Source organism: Notamacropus eugenii, chromosome 2, assembly GCF_028372415.1.
Source record: "Notamacropus eugenii isolate mMacEug1 chromosome 2, mMacEug1.pri_v2, whole genome shotgun sequence".
In the NCBI taxonomy this organism is placed as follows: Eukaryota; Metazoa; Chordata; class Mammalia; order Diprotodontia; family Macropodidae; genus Notamacropus; species Notamacropus eugenii.
Window position 1 is genome coordinate 302711125 of NC_092873.1, and position 18890 is coordinate 302730014.

At 42.5% G+C, this 18890-nt stretch overlaps 1 protein-coding gene across 5 annotated transcripts in view; it reads right to left on the bottom strand.

Moving 5' to 3' along the window:
• Nucleotides 1-11560: 11560 nt before the first annotated feature.
• GJA5 (gap junction protein alpha 5) overlaps nt 11561-18890 on the bottom strand; it is a 98634-nt gene continuing 91304 nt past the window's right edge. For all 5 annotated transcript variants that reach the window (XM_072644609.1, XM_072644608.1, XM_072644607.1 and 2 more), the window contains one exon: nt 11561-14661. In XM_072644609.1, coding sequence (XP_072500710.1) covers nt 13556-14626 — 1071 coding nt within the window. In that variant the 5' untranslated portion in view covers nt 14627-14661 and the 3' untranslated portion in view covers nt 11561-13555. The remainder of the gene's footprint in view (nt 14662-18890) is intronic.

Genomic DNA, 18890 nt, shown 5'->3' on the forward strand with positions numbered 1-18890 from the left:
GCCAGGAAACTGAATCGCTGCCATTTGAACTGTCTTAGGAAGATTCTGAGGATTACCTGGCAGGATAAGGTACCAGACACTGAAGTCCTTGCTCAAGCTGAACTGCCAAGTATTCAAACCATGCTTCAGAGAGCACAACTCCGATGGGCTGTCCACGTTGTTCAAATGGGAAATGTATGCTTGCCAAAAAGACTATTTTATGGAGAACTTGCATGGGTCAGGCAATAACATGGTGGCCATAAAAAACGATACAAGGACACTTTCAAGGTCTCTCTTAAGAACTTTGGGTTTGACTGTGCAACATGGAAGACACTGGCACAGGACCGCTCAGCATGGCATCCCCACATCAGAAAAGGTGCTGTGCTCTTTGAGCAAAGCAGAATTGAGACAGCACAAAGTAAACGCATGATGTGCAAATTTGGGATATCTACCCTAAATATTCACATGGATTATCTGTGCACAACCTGTGGTAGAGTATTCCGAGTTCATATTGGTCTGATCAGCCACAGTCTGACACACTGAAATTTTACTTTACAATGGTGTTGTTATTTTGGTCCTCTTTGAAGACGAAGGACAACAACCAATCTATCTACCTATTTATCATCTATCTATCTAATGTATATATACAAACACACGTGTGTGTGTGTGTGTGTGTGTGTGTGTGTGTGTAAAATGTTTCTAAATACAATTCTATTTATAAGTTCTTTCTCTGGATCCAGATAGCATCTTTCTTCACAAGTCCTCCATAATTAATTTGGTCATTTATAATAGTCAAAATAACTCATTCAGTTTCTTTAAACAATATTGCCATTACTGTATACAATGTTCTCTTGGTTCTTCTCATTTTGCACTTCATTATTTCATGCAAATCTTTCCATGTTTTTCTAAGATCATTGAGTTCATCATTTCTTATAGCATAGTAGTATTCCATCACAATCATATACCACAACTTATTGGGCCGTTCCCCAATTGATGGACATTCTTGCAATTTCCAGTTCTTTGCCACCATGAAGACAGCTGCTACAAACATTTTAGAATATCTAGGTTCATTTTCTTTTTCCCTAATAATTTTTGGAAATAGACCCATTTTTGGAAATAGTGGTATTGCTGGGTCAAAGGGTATAGGTAGTTTAATAACTCTTTGGGCATAATTCCAGATTGCTCTCCAAAATGGTTGGATCAGTTGTAAACATTCTTTTTTTTTTCTTTTTAATTTATTTATTTGACATTCATTTTCACAAAATTTTGGGTTCCAAATTTTCTCCCCTTTTATCCCCTCCCCCCCCAAACACCAAGCATTCTAATTGCCCCTATCACCAATCTGCTCTCTCTTCTATCATCCCTCTCTGCCCTTGTCTCCATCTTCTCTTTTGTCCTGCAGGGCCAGATAACTTTCTATACCCCTTTACCTGTATTTCTTATTTCCTAGTGGCAAGAACATTACTCGACAGTTGTTCCTAACACTTTGAGTTCCAACTTCTTTACCTCCCTCCCTCCCCACCTCTTCCCTTTGGAAGGCAAACAATTCAATATAGGCCAGATCTGTGTAGTTTTGCAAATGACTTCCATAATAATTGTGTTGTATAAGACTGACTATATTTCCCTCCATCCTATCCTGTCCCCCATTACTTCTATTCTCTTTTGATCCTGTCCCTCCCCATAAGTGTCGACCTCAAATTGCTCCCTCCTCCCCATGTCCTCCCTTCCATCACCCCCCCACCCTGCTTATCCCTTTATCCTCCACTTTCCTGTATTGTAAGATAGGTTTTCATACCAAAATGAGTGTGCATTTTATTCCTTCCTTTAGTGGGATGTGATGAGAGTAAACTTCATGTTTTTCTCTCACCTCCCCTCTTTATCCCTCCACTAATAAGTCTTTTGCTTGTCTCTTTTATGAGAGATAATTTGCCCCATTCCATTTCTCCCTTTCTCCTCCCAATATATTTCTCTCTCACTGCTTGATTTCATTTTTTTAAGATATGATCCCATCCTCTTCAATTCACTCTGTGCACTCTGTCTCTATGTGTGCGTGTGTGTATGTGTGTGCTTGTGTGCGTGTGTAATCCCACCCAGTACCCAGATACTGAAAAGTTTCAAGAGTTACAAATATTGTCTTTCCATGTAGGAATGTAAACAGTTCAACTTTAGTAAGTCCTTTATGACTTCTCTTTACTGTTCACCTTTTCATGCTTCTCTTCATTCTTGTGTTTGCAAGTCAAATTTTCTTTTCAGCTCTGGTCTTTTCATCAAGAATGCTTGAAAGTCCTCAATTTCATTGAAAGACCATTTTTTCCCCTGAAGTACTATACTCAGTTTTGCTGGGTAGGTGATTCTTGGTTTTAGTCCTAGTTCCTTTGACTTCTGAAATATCCTATTCCATGCCCTTCGATCCCTTAATGTAGAAGCTGCTAGATCTTGTGTTATCCTGATTGTATTTCCATAATACTTGAATTGTTTCTTTCTAGCTGCTTGCAGTATTTTCTCCTTGACCTGGGAACTCTGGAATTTGGCCACAATGTTCCTAGGAGTTTCTCTTTTTGGATCTCTTTCAGGCAGTGTTCTGTGGATTCCTTGAATATTTATTTTGCCCTCTGGTTCTAGAATCTCAGGGCAGTTTTCCTTGATAATTTCATGAAAGATGATGTCTAGACTCTTTTTTTGATCATGGCTTTCAGGTAGTCCTACAACTTTCAAATTGTCTCTCCTGGATCTATTTTCCAGGTCAGTTGTTTTTCCAATGAGATATTTCACATTGTCTTCCATTTTTTCATTCTTTTGGTTTTGTTTTGTGATTTCTTGGTTTCTCATAAAGTCATTAGCCTCCATCTGTTCCATTCTAATTTTGAAAGAACTATTTTCTTCAGTGAGCTTTTGAACCTCCTTTTCCATTTGGCTAATTCTGCTTTTGAAAGCATTCTTCTCCTCATTGGCCTCTTGAACCTCTTTTGCCAATTGAGTCAGCCTGTTTTTCAAGGTGTTATTTTCTTCAGCATTTTTTTGGGTCTCCTTTAGCAGGGTGCTGACCTGCTGTTCATGCTTTGACTGCATATCTCTCATTTCTCTTCCCAGCTTTTCCTCCACCTCTCTAAGTTGATTTTCAAAATCCTTTTTGAGCTCTTCCATGGCCTGAGCCCACAGAATATTTAGTCTGGATGTTTGGGATACAGAGGCCTTGACTTCTATGTCTTTGCCTGATGGTAAGCATTGCTCTTCCTCATCAGAAGGGAAGGGAGGAGATACCTGTTCACCAAGAAAGTAATCTTCTATAGTCTTATTTCTTTTCCCTTTTCTGGGCATTTTCCCAGCCAGTGACTTGACCTCTGAATATTCTCCTCACACCCACCTCACCTCCTGATCCTAGCCAGAGCTTGGGGTCTGAGATTCAAATGCTGCTTCCCAGCCTCTTGGCTTCCACGGGGGGCGGGGCTGCTATTCAGTGTGAGATTAAGTTCAGGTACTCAGGTCAGGGCAGGGCCGCCTCTTGGGCTCAGTTCCCTCAGTGGGTTTATGCAGAGACCTTCAACAATGGATCCAGGCTCCTGTCTGCTTGGGGAGCCCTGGTCTGCCGCTGCATCAGCTACTGCCTCCCTAGGGGGCCTGAGTTATGGGGGCACCCCACTCCCCTCTCGACCTGCCAAGAAGACCCTCTCACTGACCCCTGTCACCTGTGGGTGGAGGGACCCGCGCGGCGCTGGAGATCCCGTCCCTGAAGCCCGCTCAGATCTACTCCTCTCCGTGCTGCGGCCGCGGCGGGCCGCGGCGGGGCTGGGCTGGGCTCCGCGTCCACAGCGCGACGGACCTTTTGCGAGAGGTTTACAGGTCCCTCTGGAACAGAAATCTCCTTTGCTCCACTGTGCTGTGGCCTCTACTACTCTAGAATTCGCCGTGAGTTCCTTTTTACCGATGTTCTATGGGTTGTGGGTTCAGAGCTATGTGTATATGCGTCTTTCTACTCCGCCATCTTCAGTTGTAAACATTCTTAAACTCTGTGGAAGGTGTAACTAGAATAAGGGTTCATGATTGTCCAAAAGGGCTGCTGAAAATGAGTCCATTGATAATAAGGAGGACAACTACACTGGAAACTTCCAAGACAAAAAGGAGCATGAGATTATAGAACCACAGAACCAGAGCTGAAAAGGACTCCCTCATTTTATAGGGGAAGAGACCTAGGTCTAGAGAGGGTTAGTGACTTGCCCAGGGTCACACAACTAGTAAGTTCCTAAGGCTGAATCAGAATCCCGGTGCCCTGGGGAGAATGTTTGAAAACAAAGGGGAAATTGTCCAAGATATCATGGTTGAAGAACTGGACAAATAAGGTTGGATGATCCTAGAACTATTGGAACAAGATGTCAGTATGACACAGAGGACCTTTGGAGCGATGCTCACTGGAACTTTGAGAAGAAGACAATCTTGTAAGTCAGAATTCTTTTCTGAAAATTCCATGCATTACACATTATCAGGAAATTCCTCTGTTTCTCCATGAAATATTGATGATGGTGATAGCTGATATTTATATAATCCTTTCAAATTTGAAAAACACTTTAGATACATTTTGTCCTTGGTTCCTGACAACATTCTTGTGAGATGGGTGCTATTATTATCCTCTTTTTATAGACGGGGAAACTGAGGGAACTAAGTGACCACCCCGCACCCTCAATCAGCCTAAGACTAGAAACTATTGACTCGGTACATGTGTGAACATATGAATGAACGGGAATGGGAATATGAATGAATCTCTGTGTGTATGAGTATAGCTTCTGAGATTAATGAAGCTTAATCGACAGACTCTTGATTAAGGGCTTCATAATTAAGATTCTTACAAGGTAATAAATCTTTGAAAATTAGGATTCCATGCCTGCTGCTGTTTCCTAATAGCTCCCTCCTCTGGTTCCTTGTATTTATTGGCACAATCATAGCTTGGATGGCATTGCTGATGGATAAGTTAACCTCTATGAATCTCAGTTTACTCATTTGTAAAATGAAGAAGTTAAACTAGATGATCTCTTGGGTTCCTTCCTATCTTTATGTCTTATGTCCTGTGTTCTTGCCCTCTTTCATATGTGTGCACACAAATATATGTGTACATACACGTACATACACATTACAGGCAAACATACACATATGCATAGTACTGGACTCCAGGTCCAATACTGAATGCACTGTGACACCTAGATAAAAATAATGTTGAATGATACAGCATATTTATATACATATAACACATATAAATACATATATAATAACATATAAATAACATATAACATATATAAATGCACATATATAAATACACATATATGATATATGTGTATCTACACACATATATTTGTATATATATACACACATATACTTATACATACACACATATACATATATATGTAAATATAATGTGCTGATTTCCAAGGTATACACACTCACACTGAAAATATAACATTCAGCTCCTGAACGTCTGAGCAGGCTCCAGCTTACTTCTGCTTATAACCTTTTATTCCTGAGGATTGGAGAGTGGTTTAGTGTGGGTTGCATGTATTAGAGGTATTTGCTGTTTCATGTGAGGGAGTTAGGAAGCATACTAAATAGAGAAATGGGTCTGAAAGTCATGAAGACCTGAGTTTGAATCCTACTGTAGACACTTGATAGTTTTTTCCCTGGTACAAGTTACTTAATCTCTGTTTACCTCAGTTTCCTCTTTTGTAAAACAGAGTTGAAATCACATTCATCAGGTATTTTGCAAACCTTAAAGCATAGTAGAAATACTAGCTATTCTTATTAATATATTTTTCAGTTTTTATATTATTTTAAGTAAATTATCCCCTTTTTACCCCCTTTGTCAGGTGATCAATGTGGGTTAGTAATAAAGGAAGAGATCCAAAGGGGGAGAATAGGGGCTTAGAGCGTTAATCAATATAGATGGTGACCCCAAATAGGTTTTAAGATGTATAAGGAGCTACGGGATACTACACAGCATTAACTCTTTCAAAAGCAGTTTTTGCAGTCACCTGTTTCCTCCTTCTGGAATCCTCCACAGCTCAGGGCTCCTGAGAGTCTTACTTTGGTCCTTGGCCCATCACTCTCCATCTTGTTCAGTTCTCATGAAGGAATATTCGTTAACCGTTTATTAAGGCTGGTTTGACCTTTTTCTACAGTTTAGCTTCCCCCTTCCCTTTGGTTGTATGTTAATGTGTGTGTGTGTGTGTGCGTGTGCGTGTGCGTGTGTGTGTGTGTGTGTGTGTATGCTCTGATTCATATCACCAGCAGCCATGAGGCCTCAGTGACAGTTACTGTCCTTCCTAGAGCCCATCTGCATCATATCAGCCATTTCTCTCAGTCAGAAACAGATTCTTTCCTGTTTTCAAATCCTGACTCCCTTTTTGGACCTAATAGAAACCAGATGAAGTGGTTGCTCCTTCTGCATTTTAAAATCAGATGCCCTGTGGGTTGCTATCAACATGAGATCTTGAGCCTGCATTGTAGCAAAGACATTGTGATGTATCACAAAATGAATACTCACATGCCATGGTGAACAGAATTTTCTGACATTGATAAAAGGCCATATTGAAGTCTTTCTCTTTGAGTTGCATCCAAGGCAACTCTTTGGGACCTGGTTCTTCCCACTAAGTTTTTATTTTGTACTTAGAGGAGCTCACCTGCAGAATAGAGATAACTGACTGATCTTTCCTGGACCCAAGGAATGATCATGCATGCATCTGATGGTGTCATCCCCAGAGCTGTACTTTAGAGTAAGCATAAGAATTCTGAGTTATAGGTGAAGAGGGAATACATTCTAATCACATCCTCTCCTGGGTGCTAGCTTTGATTAGGGGAAAACTGGAGAGCCCAGGAAGTGGACGGGATGCCTGAGGGTGGGTAGAGAGGAATCACAACCAAGGGTCAAAAATAGGAGTTCTTAACCTAGGGTCCATTACCTTATTTTTAAAATAATTTCAATAACTATTTCATTATAATTGGTTTCCTTTGTAATTCTACATATTTTATGCCTTTAAAAATATTATTTTGAGAAGGGTGTACCAAACAGTCCACAAAACAAAAAAAAGGTTAAGAATCTCTGGACTAAAGGTGTCACAAAGATCCAGCTAAAAGCATCAGAGGACATATTTCAGACATTTTCCTGGGGCAACCCTACATAGTTGGCTTGTGTTGAATCTCTAAGAAGTAATCAGAAGTGATGTTTTCCTATTAACACTCTGAGAAGAGGAGGCATAAATTCTAAATAAGAGTAATTCATTGTACAGATTCCTTGAATTTCTGTTTTTAGAACCAGACTTGGCACATCTGATTCTCACAGGACTGTCCTACTGTGGGGCCAAGAGTAAGGCAGGGGAATGGCAGGCCTGGTGAAGGGGATAAAAGACCTTCAGGAGCCAAACTTAGCATCTGTCAGGACTTGGAGATATATTCAGAGAACTCCCAGTCAGCTGTTTAGATCTATGTGAGTTAGAAAAGAATATGGTTGGTTGTTGTCTTTTGTTCTTGAGAGAGGACCAAAAAGCCATCACCATGATAAAGTGAAGTTTCAATGTGTCTGACTGTGGCTGATCAGACCAGTATGAGCTCGGAATGTTCTACCACAGATTGGGCACAGATAGTCCATGTGAATATTTGGGGTGATTATTCCAAATTTGTGTATCCTAAGTTTCCTTTGTGCTGCCTCAATTCTGCTTTGCTCATACAACACAGCACCATTTCTGATGTGAGCATGCTATGCTGGGTGGTCCTGTGCCAGTGTCTCCCATGTCACACAGTCAAATCCAAAGTTCTTGAGAGAGACCTTGAGAAGGTCTTTACAATTTCACAACATGAAATTAAACTAGATCACCCATTTGGGGAAATCACTAGAGCAAGTCAGCCTGGACCATTCCTTCATTCCTCCTCACCCACCTTCAACTTCCTGGAGAAGCTCCAGAATTTTCCCCCATCCTCAATGATGCCATATTCCTCATTATCACCCATGCTGATAAGAATTTTCCTAGGGCTTAATGGACCTCCATGACTTCTGTGAGAGAATGGCACTCATCAGGAGAAATAACCATGATACTGGCAATGTAATAATGTAAAATTATCCATTAATGCATAATTATTATATATTTGTAAATAAAATTTATTGTTACATAATAATGTAAAATGTGTGTGTTTGTCCTTTGTTGCCAAAGAAGACCATACCATCAGAGAAACAATGACATGACTTGCACTTAACTTTGTTTCGAGTGAGGGAGGGCTGTGCAGGTCACCAACCTCACTTCTCCTCCAGAACCATCTGAATCCAGTGACCAGATAGATATTCATCAGGATGACTGGAGATGACCCAGGATGAGGCAATTGAGGTTAAGTGACTTGCCCAAGCTAGTGAGTATCAAGTGTCTAAGGTGAGATTTGAACTTAGGTCCTCCTGACTCCTGCACTGGTGCTCTATCCACTGCACCACCTAGCTGCCCAATATAAAATGTTAAGAACCTGATATAAAGACCCTTCAATAATCCTAGCACTGGTTAGGAACTGGCAGAACCTCTAGGTATGTGACTTTCTAGCTCCAAGTAATATTTCTATGTATGGGACCATCTATATCCAAGCAGTAAGAGTACATTAGTAAAACATCACAGAGGGCAAACAACCCCTTACCCTAGGACCAATGATTAGATTATAAAGAGTTGAGAAGTTTAGTGGAACAGCGGGAATAAACAATTTTTTCCCTTAAGAATTTGGCAATTGAAATGGAAGAGAGATATGAGATGATAGCTTGGTTTCCTCATTTGTCAAATTAGGTTGTTGAAAGCACATGATGAAAAAAAAAAAGAAACCAGATGATGTCCAAGGTTCTGCATGGGCATCTTATGAGTCTAAGATTAGGAAATGCTAGGAAATTACCAGGGAAGGCTATGGAATTTCCTTACTAAAAAGTGCTTTGTCTGACCCATTAAAATGGATGTATCTTGAGGGCAAAGGCTGTTTTTTGCCTTTCTTTGTATCCCTTACAGGGCTTAGCACAGTCCCTGGTCCATAGTAGACTCTTAATGAATGATCCTAATCTGCTATCCTTCCATCTCTCCCCTCTTCTTCACTCCTCTTTAACCCAGTCTTTGTTTTTCCCAGGACCTCCAGTCTCTCTATCCAGTGGCCCTCTTGATTTTCCTAATTGATCTCCCCTGCTCTGGCTCTGCTTGTCTCTGTCTTCACATTTTCATCCACTATTTGACCTGTTCCCCTATATGCTATCCTCTACCATTGAATCCCTTGGCTCCTGTTCCTTCCACTGTTTACCCCGTTTATCTTCAAACCTGTGTCAACACCACTGTTCACCTTCTCTACTCTTACTCCCATGCTGCTGCATGCCATTCACCTGTGTTGACTGGGTTCACTATAAATTTACTTTCTCCAGTCTTGGTTGGAGGCTTATTGCTCCATGATTGTTTTGCTTTATTTTTTCCTGATTGTCTCTCTATTATAATCCCTGAATGACTGTTATAAACCCTGTCCTTTTTTTCATATTCCTTTTGTCTTCCCTACCCTTTGCCTCACTGCCCCAGCATATGACTTTACTTCTTATTTTACTGAGGGAAAAATGGAACTGTCATCTACCACATTCTATATGTAAGATGCTTTTCTATTTTCACCTCCCGTCACCTTTGCACCATACTTCTGCTTGGGGATAACTGTTCCACTTATGTCCACAATCCCATATTCTCACATCTCCCCTAGGAATTTGACACATCCCTTCCATCTTCCCCATTTTATTTAATCCTTTCTAGTTGTCTGTGAATGTACATGAGTTCCCTCCAGGTGTGTGTTGGTAAATGCTTAACTGGATCTCCTAGAAAAAAAGAAGTACATGACATACCTTTGAGTTTAAACACATTATTAACATTTTCTCTGTCTTAAGTCTAAACAATTAACAAAACCATAAACCAGATCCTGATTTTCAATAATCAATTAATAAACACTTATTAAGCACCCTCTATGTGCAAGATTCTATGCTAAGCACTTAAAGAGTGAGGAGACCTATTTAACTTTATTTCCCATGACATATTCTTTCTGCACTACCATTCTCCCAGTCATCCAGGTTCCCAGCTCTTTATTCTCTGTCGACATCATCGCATCCACTCCGTTGTTGGTCTTACCAATTCTCTCTTCAGAACATCTCTTATATAGACCTGCTTCCCTCCTCTGACACTGCTACCACCCTGGTGTATGTCCTTAAACCTGAACTACTACAGTTGCCTTTTGATTGGTCTTCCCATCTTCTCTCTCTCCATCCCAGTCCATCCTCCATAAAGCCATCACAGTGACCTTCCTAAAGCATAGGACTGACCATATCACTCTGCCCCCTATTCAATAAACTCCATTGGTTCCCCATTACTTCCAAATCAAAATATAAATACTTCTGTTTGGGTTTTAAAGCCCTTTATAATCTGCACTCCTCCTAACTTTTCAGTCTTCTTGTACCTTACTCCCCTAAATGCATCCTACGTTTCAATGACACCAACTTCCTTTCTGTTCCTCACACAACACCCTCTGTCTCCCAACTCTGGGCATTTTGATCAACTACCCATTATGTCTAGAATTCTCTTCCTCTTCATCTTCCCCTCCTGGCTTCTCTGGTTTCCTTCAAGTCTCTCCTAAAATCCCATCTTCTGCAAAAGGCCTTTCTCCATCTCCCATAAAGCTAGAGCCTTCTCTCCAATATTCTCCTTAGTTTATCTTATTTCTGTCCTGTTTGTTTGCATATTGTTTCTCCCATTAACCTGCGAACTTCTCAAGATTGGGGCTGTTTTAACCTTTCTTTGTTTCCCTAACACTCAGCACAGAGGCTGCCACATAGTAGGTGCTCATTAATTGTGTATTGACTAATCCAGACTTCTCTTTAAACCTCCAAAACAGGAGACAATGAGGCTGACGTTGAGCAGCTCTGCCTCACTTAAATCCAATTCACATACAAGTCAAAACATCACCTTCCTGATGTCCCTGGTCCTCTTGGAGAACAAAGGATGAACACAACCAGGCACATAGTAGGTATTATGTGTTCCCTTATTTTACAGATGGGGAAACCAAAGCTTGAGAGGTTATGTGACTTGTCTGCCACTTAGAACTAAGGATGAACCACAACAATCCTACCTCTAAGACTTTGCTCCTACTGTCCCCTCAAATGAAATGTCTTTCCCTCTTTTTTCCCAGTTGCCCAATTGAAATCCCAACGTCGTCTTTCCAGTTTGCTTCCTTGAAGCCTTTTTTAGTTTCTCTGTCCCATACTGAGTCGTCTCTTCCTTGAACTCCCTTCAAGGCTAGACTTGGTAAACCAATTATGCACATTGTTGTTCTCAAATGGTTCCATGTTTATGTGATTTCTCTCTTCTCCCTTGGTCTCAGAGGCCAGGAGTACTTCTCAGTCTCCTGTATCCTCCTAGAGTCTGGCAGGATTTCTGAGCTCATGATGGGTGCTCACTAGGAACTTATTAATCAATTGAGACAGAAGCCCATGTACCCTTCTTCTGTCCCTGACCTCCCTTACCCTTTCACCTAGAGCCCATCATTGAAGGGACATACAGAAGAAAAGGATGGCAGGCCAGCTTTTATTAAAACAAATACATAAATCAATGCCTTTCTCCTTGGTTAAAAAAACAACAATAACAATTCTATCAAGGAGAAACCTCACAGGGTTTCTAATTCAAGAATAAACAATTCATAAAACCAGAGACAGAAAGAGAAAAAAAGAAACTCCCCAAACCAAAGGAACATCAAGAGATAAAGAGGAATTGTAACACCTAAGAGTTGCATTTGAAGCCAGAAATGACCAGCTCTTTCTTTATTTGGTTAGGTTCATAAGTTCTGTCTTTTGAGCCTACCTTGCTTATGCAGACCCACTTAGGCACTTAGGATGAAAGCACAGTGGGAGTGGTGGGTGGGGTTCTCTGCTAGGAAGAGGAAGGCAGGAAAGCAGAGGATGCCTTTCCTTTCTGAATACCAGTGTCCAGTTTTGAAAAGTCCTCCTCCATCTGGTTTGGTGACCACTCCAAGGAATGGCCTAAGCAGGCAGATCTGTGTAGCTCCAAAGGGGACTCTTCTATAGACCACACTGGATCTAACAAGCATGTGCTTCAGGAGAAAAGAATAGAATTTCCATATGCCCAGTTGTGGCTCCTTCCAACAGGAGTACAGGAAAGCCTTGTTATTACTGTCCTCAAATCAAACCTCTTCAGGGAGATCACAGACTGGATGCCTCCACACAGCTGGTGATCTGGTACCTCCCATGAATGCCAACTTAAAAGTCTTCAGGAGAAATAAGATAGGGGATGCAGAGTGGATCTGTCCAGTGTGTCTCTTCCACCCCTCACCCCCAAGCCCACCTCCTGCCAACTTCTGGTTTTGGTTCAGAGCAATAGGAGTTGGATTTATCTCTGAGAAGTATGATGCCCCTTTGGGATTTGTGGATGACATACTACTGGTGATCAGTATCCCGAAGAAGGATAACTGGTGGGGGTACTATCCTCCCCCACATGCATTCATATTGACATGACCCTCGGTTCTTGGGGAGGACAGGGCATGGGAAGCAGCCTAGAGGAGGGAGAAGAAAACAGCTTCTAACAACTGGTTGAGAAGCGAAGGAAATGGTAATATTAACGGTTTCAAAGATTCAAGTAAAGTCAATCTTCCTAGTGAACTCTGGGCGGGCACACTGTCGGAATGAACAGACCCCAGGCAGACAATCTAACCAAATGAGTATTTCCTTCTGATATCGCAAAGTCAGGCATGGGTGTGGAGCCTGAGGATGTGGAGGCCGAGATTAAGGGTCCAAGAGCCTGTTCCTAAATCGAAAAGAGGAAAGGGGCATGCCAAGACTATGTGTGGGCTCCCAACCTCTGCCCAAAGGAGTAGCCTTGGGGAGACAACACCTTGGAAAATGTCACCGATCAAAGCTGCCCAGGCGCATGCCATCGACTGTGATCTATATAGGCTCCCCTGGATCTCACAGACCAACCTCAGTGGGAACAAATAAGGCTGAGACAATTTAAAAGACTCTGTGGGGCCAGGCATTTCACCAAGACTTGCCAAGGTGGTACTTGTAAAGCTGTGCTGAGCATGGGGATGAGGGACCCAGCTTAGGTTCTCAAGGCTACTCTCGGCCCTCCTGCGTGTTCTTGGTAGAGAGCATGCCCTTTGTACAGTGACATAAATCAAAATCTTGGAACCCTGAATGATTTGCAAAGTATCCCATCCCACAATCACTCCCCAGCCCCAATCTGCCCCACTTCAGACCTCCTGAAATGTCCTTACTGGGTACCTTCAGTGTGTGTGAAGATAAGGGGGGAGCTCCTTTTATGGGCCCCCACGAGCACTGCAGGTATGGTGCCAAGTTTCTCCTCTTCTTCTCTGTTGCCCCATTGCTGGAGGAAGGAGCAAGGTTATTATGAACAGAGCTGCCCAGCAGGGGAGCAAGGAGCAGAAACCGAGGACCCCTACCCAATGCTTAGGCTCAACATGGACATACATCCCTACTCCCAGCCCTCCCTCCCCCCAGACCCCACACGCCCCAGGACCATCCTGAGCACCATCACACTGACAGGTCGTCGGATCTGGCCTTGCTGCTAGCCTTGCTCAGGCGACGTTTATCACTGTGGTAACTCTGGGGGAGCCGGGGAGCGTTGGAAACCCCATTAGCCACCTCGGGCTCCTCAGCATACTGCATGTGCAGAAAAGCTCTCCCCGCTGCCTCCCCACAACCCTGGACTCGCTCGGTCGCCAAGTTGTCTGTATTCTGCCGCGCAGCAACGTTATTGCTGAAATGGCTGCTGTAGAACTTTCCACTGGAGCTGCCCTCTACGCACTCATTGAAGTCTGGGGGTGGCGTGCAATTCTGGACGGCCCCAGGCCGAGGAGGAGGCAGGCTGGCCTCCACAGTGCCAGGGCAAGCCTGGGTGAAGTGGCGCTTGGCTTTCTTCCAGCCCAGATGGTAGAGTTCAGCCAGACTAAGGCAGAGGGACAGCCCCCCCACAGCCAGCATGAATACGATGAAAACATTCTTCTCGGTGGGCCGCGATACATAGCAGTTGACAGGGTGAGGGCAGGGTTTCCGGCGGCAGATGTGCAGGGTTTCCAGGAAGATGCCATAGAGGAGATACTGCCCCACGATGAAAGCCACCTCCATGGCCGTGCGGATGAGGATGCTGCAGACGTAGGTGTTGAGCAACGTGCCCTGAAGGATGATCCTTCCGCTCGGCTCTTCCCTGCAGGATAGCTCAGCCTTCTCTGCCTGGTACTCATAGGTGCCCTTGGAATCCTTGGCCCTCTCAGCCTCCTTCAGCTTTCGCTTCTCCTCCATGCGGACGGTATGCATTGCATGGCCCATGTACACCAAGGACGGGGTGGAGACGAAGATAATCTGCAGCACCCAGTATCGAATGTGGGAGATGGGGAAGGCTTGGTCGTAGCACACGTTTTCACAGCCAGGCTGCAATGTGTCGCACTGAAAGTCGGCTTTCTCGTCCCCCCAGGAGGACTCTGCCGCTGTGCCCAGCACTAGCATGCGGAAGATGAAGAGTACAGTGAGCCAGACTTTGCCAATCACTGTGGAATGTTTGTGGACCTCTTCCAGGAACTCCCCGAGGAAGCTCCAATCACCCATCTCTTTTCAAGCTGCAAGGAAGAGCACCACCACCTCTGCAGACAAGACAGAAAAGAGGAGAGATCTACTCAGAGCCAGGATACATTCATAACATGCTTGAATAAGTCATTATCATTAAAACTCAAAATCACTGATTTATCACTGAAAAGGCTTATAGTTCAATAATTAACATCACCCACATTCCATTCCCATGCCTCATTGTAGAATGTAGGTGATAGTGGATTTCTGAAGGTTATGCCAACGGTAGGCTAGCTGAAAAGACTTCAGATTGGTAAGGCTTCAAGGATGGGCTTGCTGACAGGCATCCTATTTATCATTTGAGAACCAGTTCATTTAGCTGAGTTCAGAGAGACTTGTATCCAGAAGCTTAGATAGGAGGTGATGACAGGTTTGAGTCTCCAAACTATCTATGAAGGTGTAGACCAGTCAAAGTTTACCTCCCAGATTCCAGGGAGATGAGCAGGAATATTTATATAGCAGTTTAAGAATTTTAAGTGATATATATACATATATATAAAATTTGCCCCATAGAGTTATTGTGAGAGGTCAAAAGATATATCTCTATATATCTATATGCATATATACACACAATATACATAGACATATCACACATATAGACATGTCATACATCTATACATGTATGTATGTTGTGCATATGTATATAGATATGTATGTATATCAAGTGAGATATATATTTTTTGACCTCTCACAACAATCCTGTGAGGTAAATGCTATTATTATCTCTATTTTGCAAATGAGGAAACTGAGGCTGACAGAGTTGAAGTGACTTGCCTGTGGTCACACAGTTAGAAAGCATCTGAGAGAAGATTTGAACGCAGGTCTTTTTGACTCCCCTTATCCAAAACTCTATCAACTACACCACCTTATTGCCCCCAAAGTGTCAAGAGTTTTGTTTTGGATGCTGTGAGTAAGAGAAGGGAAGGAACAATGACAGATGTGTCCTAGATGTTGCAGGGGAAGGGAACTGTCCTTTTCTCATGAAGTTATGGGGAATGTTGGGACATGGCTTCAAGAATGGTGCTGGTTGATTTGGTGGTTCAGAGAGTAGCTTGGGAGTGGTTACTGAGGAAATTTTAAAAATGTACTTTTTCCCATTAAAACTGTACACAGGTTAAATGTTGGAAAAAGACTGAAGAGCGAGAGTAGAGGGTATTGGAAGTGAGGTCAGAGCGTAGTTATTTGGTCAGTCAGTCAACAAACATTTATTAAGCATTTACTACATGTCAGATCCTGTGTTGTGAGTGCACAGGAACTGTGTTTGGAACTGATGTGAGAATGAGTGATTTAGTGGATGGTAAAGCAAGCATAGAAAGTGGAAACCTGGAAACACATTGGACCCGAGTGCATGGAAAGGGATAGGATTGTGATTTGGGACATAGTTGCTTTCCCCACTCATTCCTCCACTCCCTCACCCTCTAACACATCCACCTGTAGACCACACCACAGCAGAGTTAGCTAAGAAGATCAGATTCTGTCTCATACCTTAGAATCTGTATTGAGAATTTCAGAACTCAGCAGAATTTGTTTCTACAAATATTAAGTACCTGCTGTATATAGAATACTCTGCTAGGCACTGAATTACACAAAACTCAAACTTTTTCACCCACATACAACCTGGCAGGTTGGGTGGAAGGTGTATGAGACACTGTTCAATACAAAACTCAGTCTGAATGAAGCAATGACAGATTCTAGGGCTGGCAAGTCAATTGAGAGAACTGTGGGTCTCTGCCTACTGGCTGTACCTGAAGGCTTACTCACAGGAAACCAGGAGTGACTGTGAAGGATGTGGGAAACACAGTTATTTGTTGTACCTGAAAGCTGCCTCTTCCTCTGGATTTGAATTTGTGGTATTGCACTCAGGGATCATCAAGTCCTATTTGCTCATTTTGACAAATGGGGAAACAGATGCTCTGACTATAGCGGCTAGCCCAAGGCTTCCTCACATGAAGATGAGAACTGAAAAAATAAACTTCCATACCACTGAGAGCACAGATGCTAAGCTGATTTTTCAAAATTGTCTGAACCCACACCTGTTAAGTGCACCCCAATAATGCTCTGATGACTCAGCTTCTCCAGAACTGGTTTCAACCAGCATCAGTAACAATGGATTTATGGCATTGATATATATGTGTGTGTGTGTGTGTGTGTGTGTGTGTGTGTGTGTGTGTGTGTGCATAGTATGTGTATGTATGTATGTGTATATGTATATATATAGTATGTGTATATGTATACACATACGTGTGTGTGTGTGTATATATATGCCAGCAATTATTGCCCAGAGCTGTAATTTCCAACAGCTGTTCTCTAGGTTCTGACATATGCTTGGCTACTTACTGCCCACGTAGGAGAGAGCTCCTGTGCTGATCAAAGGGGCCCATCTATCCCTGCTCCTGGATTTCATTTATCTGGACTTATCAACACAATCTTACACAACAAATCAACGGCTGATCTGGGATTGGAATCTAGCTCTCTGATTCCCCTACCCCTACCAGCCCACCAGGTGACATCTAAGAGCAGAGAATGATTACTTCCAATTTTTCCTGCATATTATTTTGCATATAGTTGCTTGCCCACTGTCTTTCCTATTAGATCCTGAGCTCCTTTCAAGCAAGGACTTTTACTTTTCTCTGTATCCCCAGCACTTAACACAGTGTCTGGCCCATAGCTGTTGTTCAGTTGTTTCTGACTCATCACGACCCCATTTGGTGTTTTCTTGGCAGAGATACTGGAGTGGTTTGCCATTTGCTTCTCTAGCTAATTTTACAGATGAGGAAACTGAGACAAACAGGGTGAAGTGACTTTTCTGGGGTCACACAGTCAGTAAGCATCTAAGGCCAGATTTGAACTCAAGAAGATGAGTCTTCTTGACTCCAGACCCAATACTCTATGCCCCCAGCACATAGTAGGACTTACTGGTTATTGAACTGATTGACTGGTCTCACTTCCTCTCATGTGCTAATCAAGCTGAGTTTATTCCTCCTTATATTTTCCAAATCATCTCACATCTATTCCAATATCATGAAAGAGCCTTTCTTTGGCAAGACAGAATGACCAGGGACCCTTGGTTTAACACTTACTTGTCTTTACAAGTGGTGACTTTGACTTTCCCATTATTTAAATGACCATATAAAGTGGTTTCACCACTCCACCCTCTTCCTCCCCTTCCCTCCTAAACTGGAGACATCATTGGACATTGTAGGTACAGGATCATAGTGTTTGCTCATAGTCTAAAGAGATAGAAACTGATATCAGGAGACCTGGATTAATTTCTTGCCTCTGCTTGGGAATGCCTTCCTTCACCACATCTTCTTCAATTTCCCCAGGTAAAGATAGAACCAATAATATTGAGTCATCCCTCAAATACTTATATGCATTTCTAATTCTCAAGTGCTTTGAAATTCTTTCTGAATTCCTGTGAGGCAGCACATTATTAACGTAGGAGTTGCTCACTTTAAGTAAACCAAATATCTGCCCATGTGGATTTGTATAAAAGATAAAGAAAGGGGTGCTTTGCTTAATATTATTCTACTGCAAAAATATGAAACCATTTTTATCATTGCAAATGTTTTCATCCCTCTGGTCCCAGGGGATCCTCACAATTCTTGAGTTAGAGAGTGGAGTTTACACCAGTTCACAAATCCACAAAGACCACAGAATCAGTGATTTGTCCAAGAGTCCCACAACCAATTTGTGGCACAATTTGTTTGTGGTCCCACCTCCTCCCACAACTATTGAATCCTTTTCCAGTTTTCATGTAATTAATTCATGACTGCCTCCCTCCCTCCCATCCCCAACCTGGAACCCTTTCCAGAGGAAGTTTCCTTTATAAGAATTCCCAACAGAATTCCTCAAACTATCCAGCTCCATGATTGTTTTTAGTTTGGTTGGTTTTTGGAAGAAAGAAAGGCAAAAAGCATTTATTAAGCACCTATTATATGTCACTGTGCTAAGTATTTGTCAAGTATCTCACTTGGTCTATGCAGCAACCCTAGAAGGTAGGTCCTAGGTAGTACAGTGCTACCCACTGGGCCTGGAGTCAGCCCTGGACCTAGAGTCAGGAAGACCAGATTTCATATCCAGCCTGAGGCTCTTACTAGTAGTGTGACCCTGGTCAAGTTGCTTATCTTCTGTTTGCCTCAGTTTACCTACTGGGGTTGTTGTGAGGTTAAAATGAGATAATATTTGTAAAGCACTTAGCAGGCACAATGTAAGTGTTAGATATTATTGTGATTATCTTTATTTT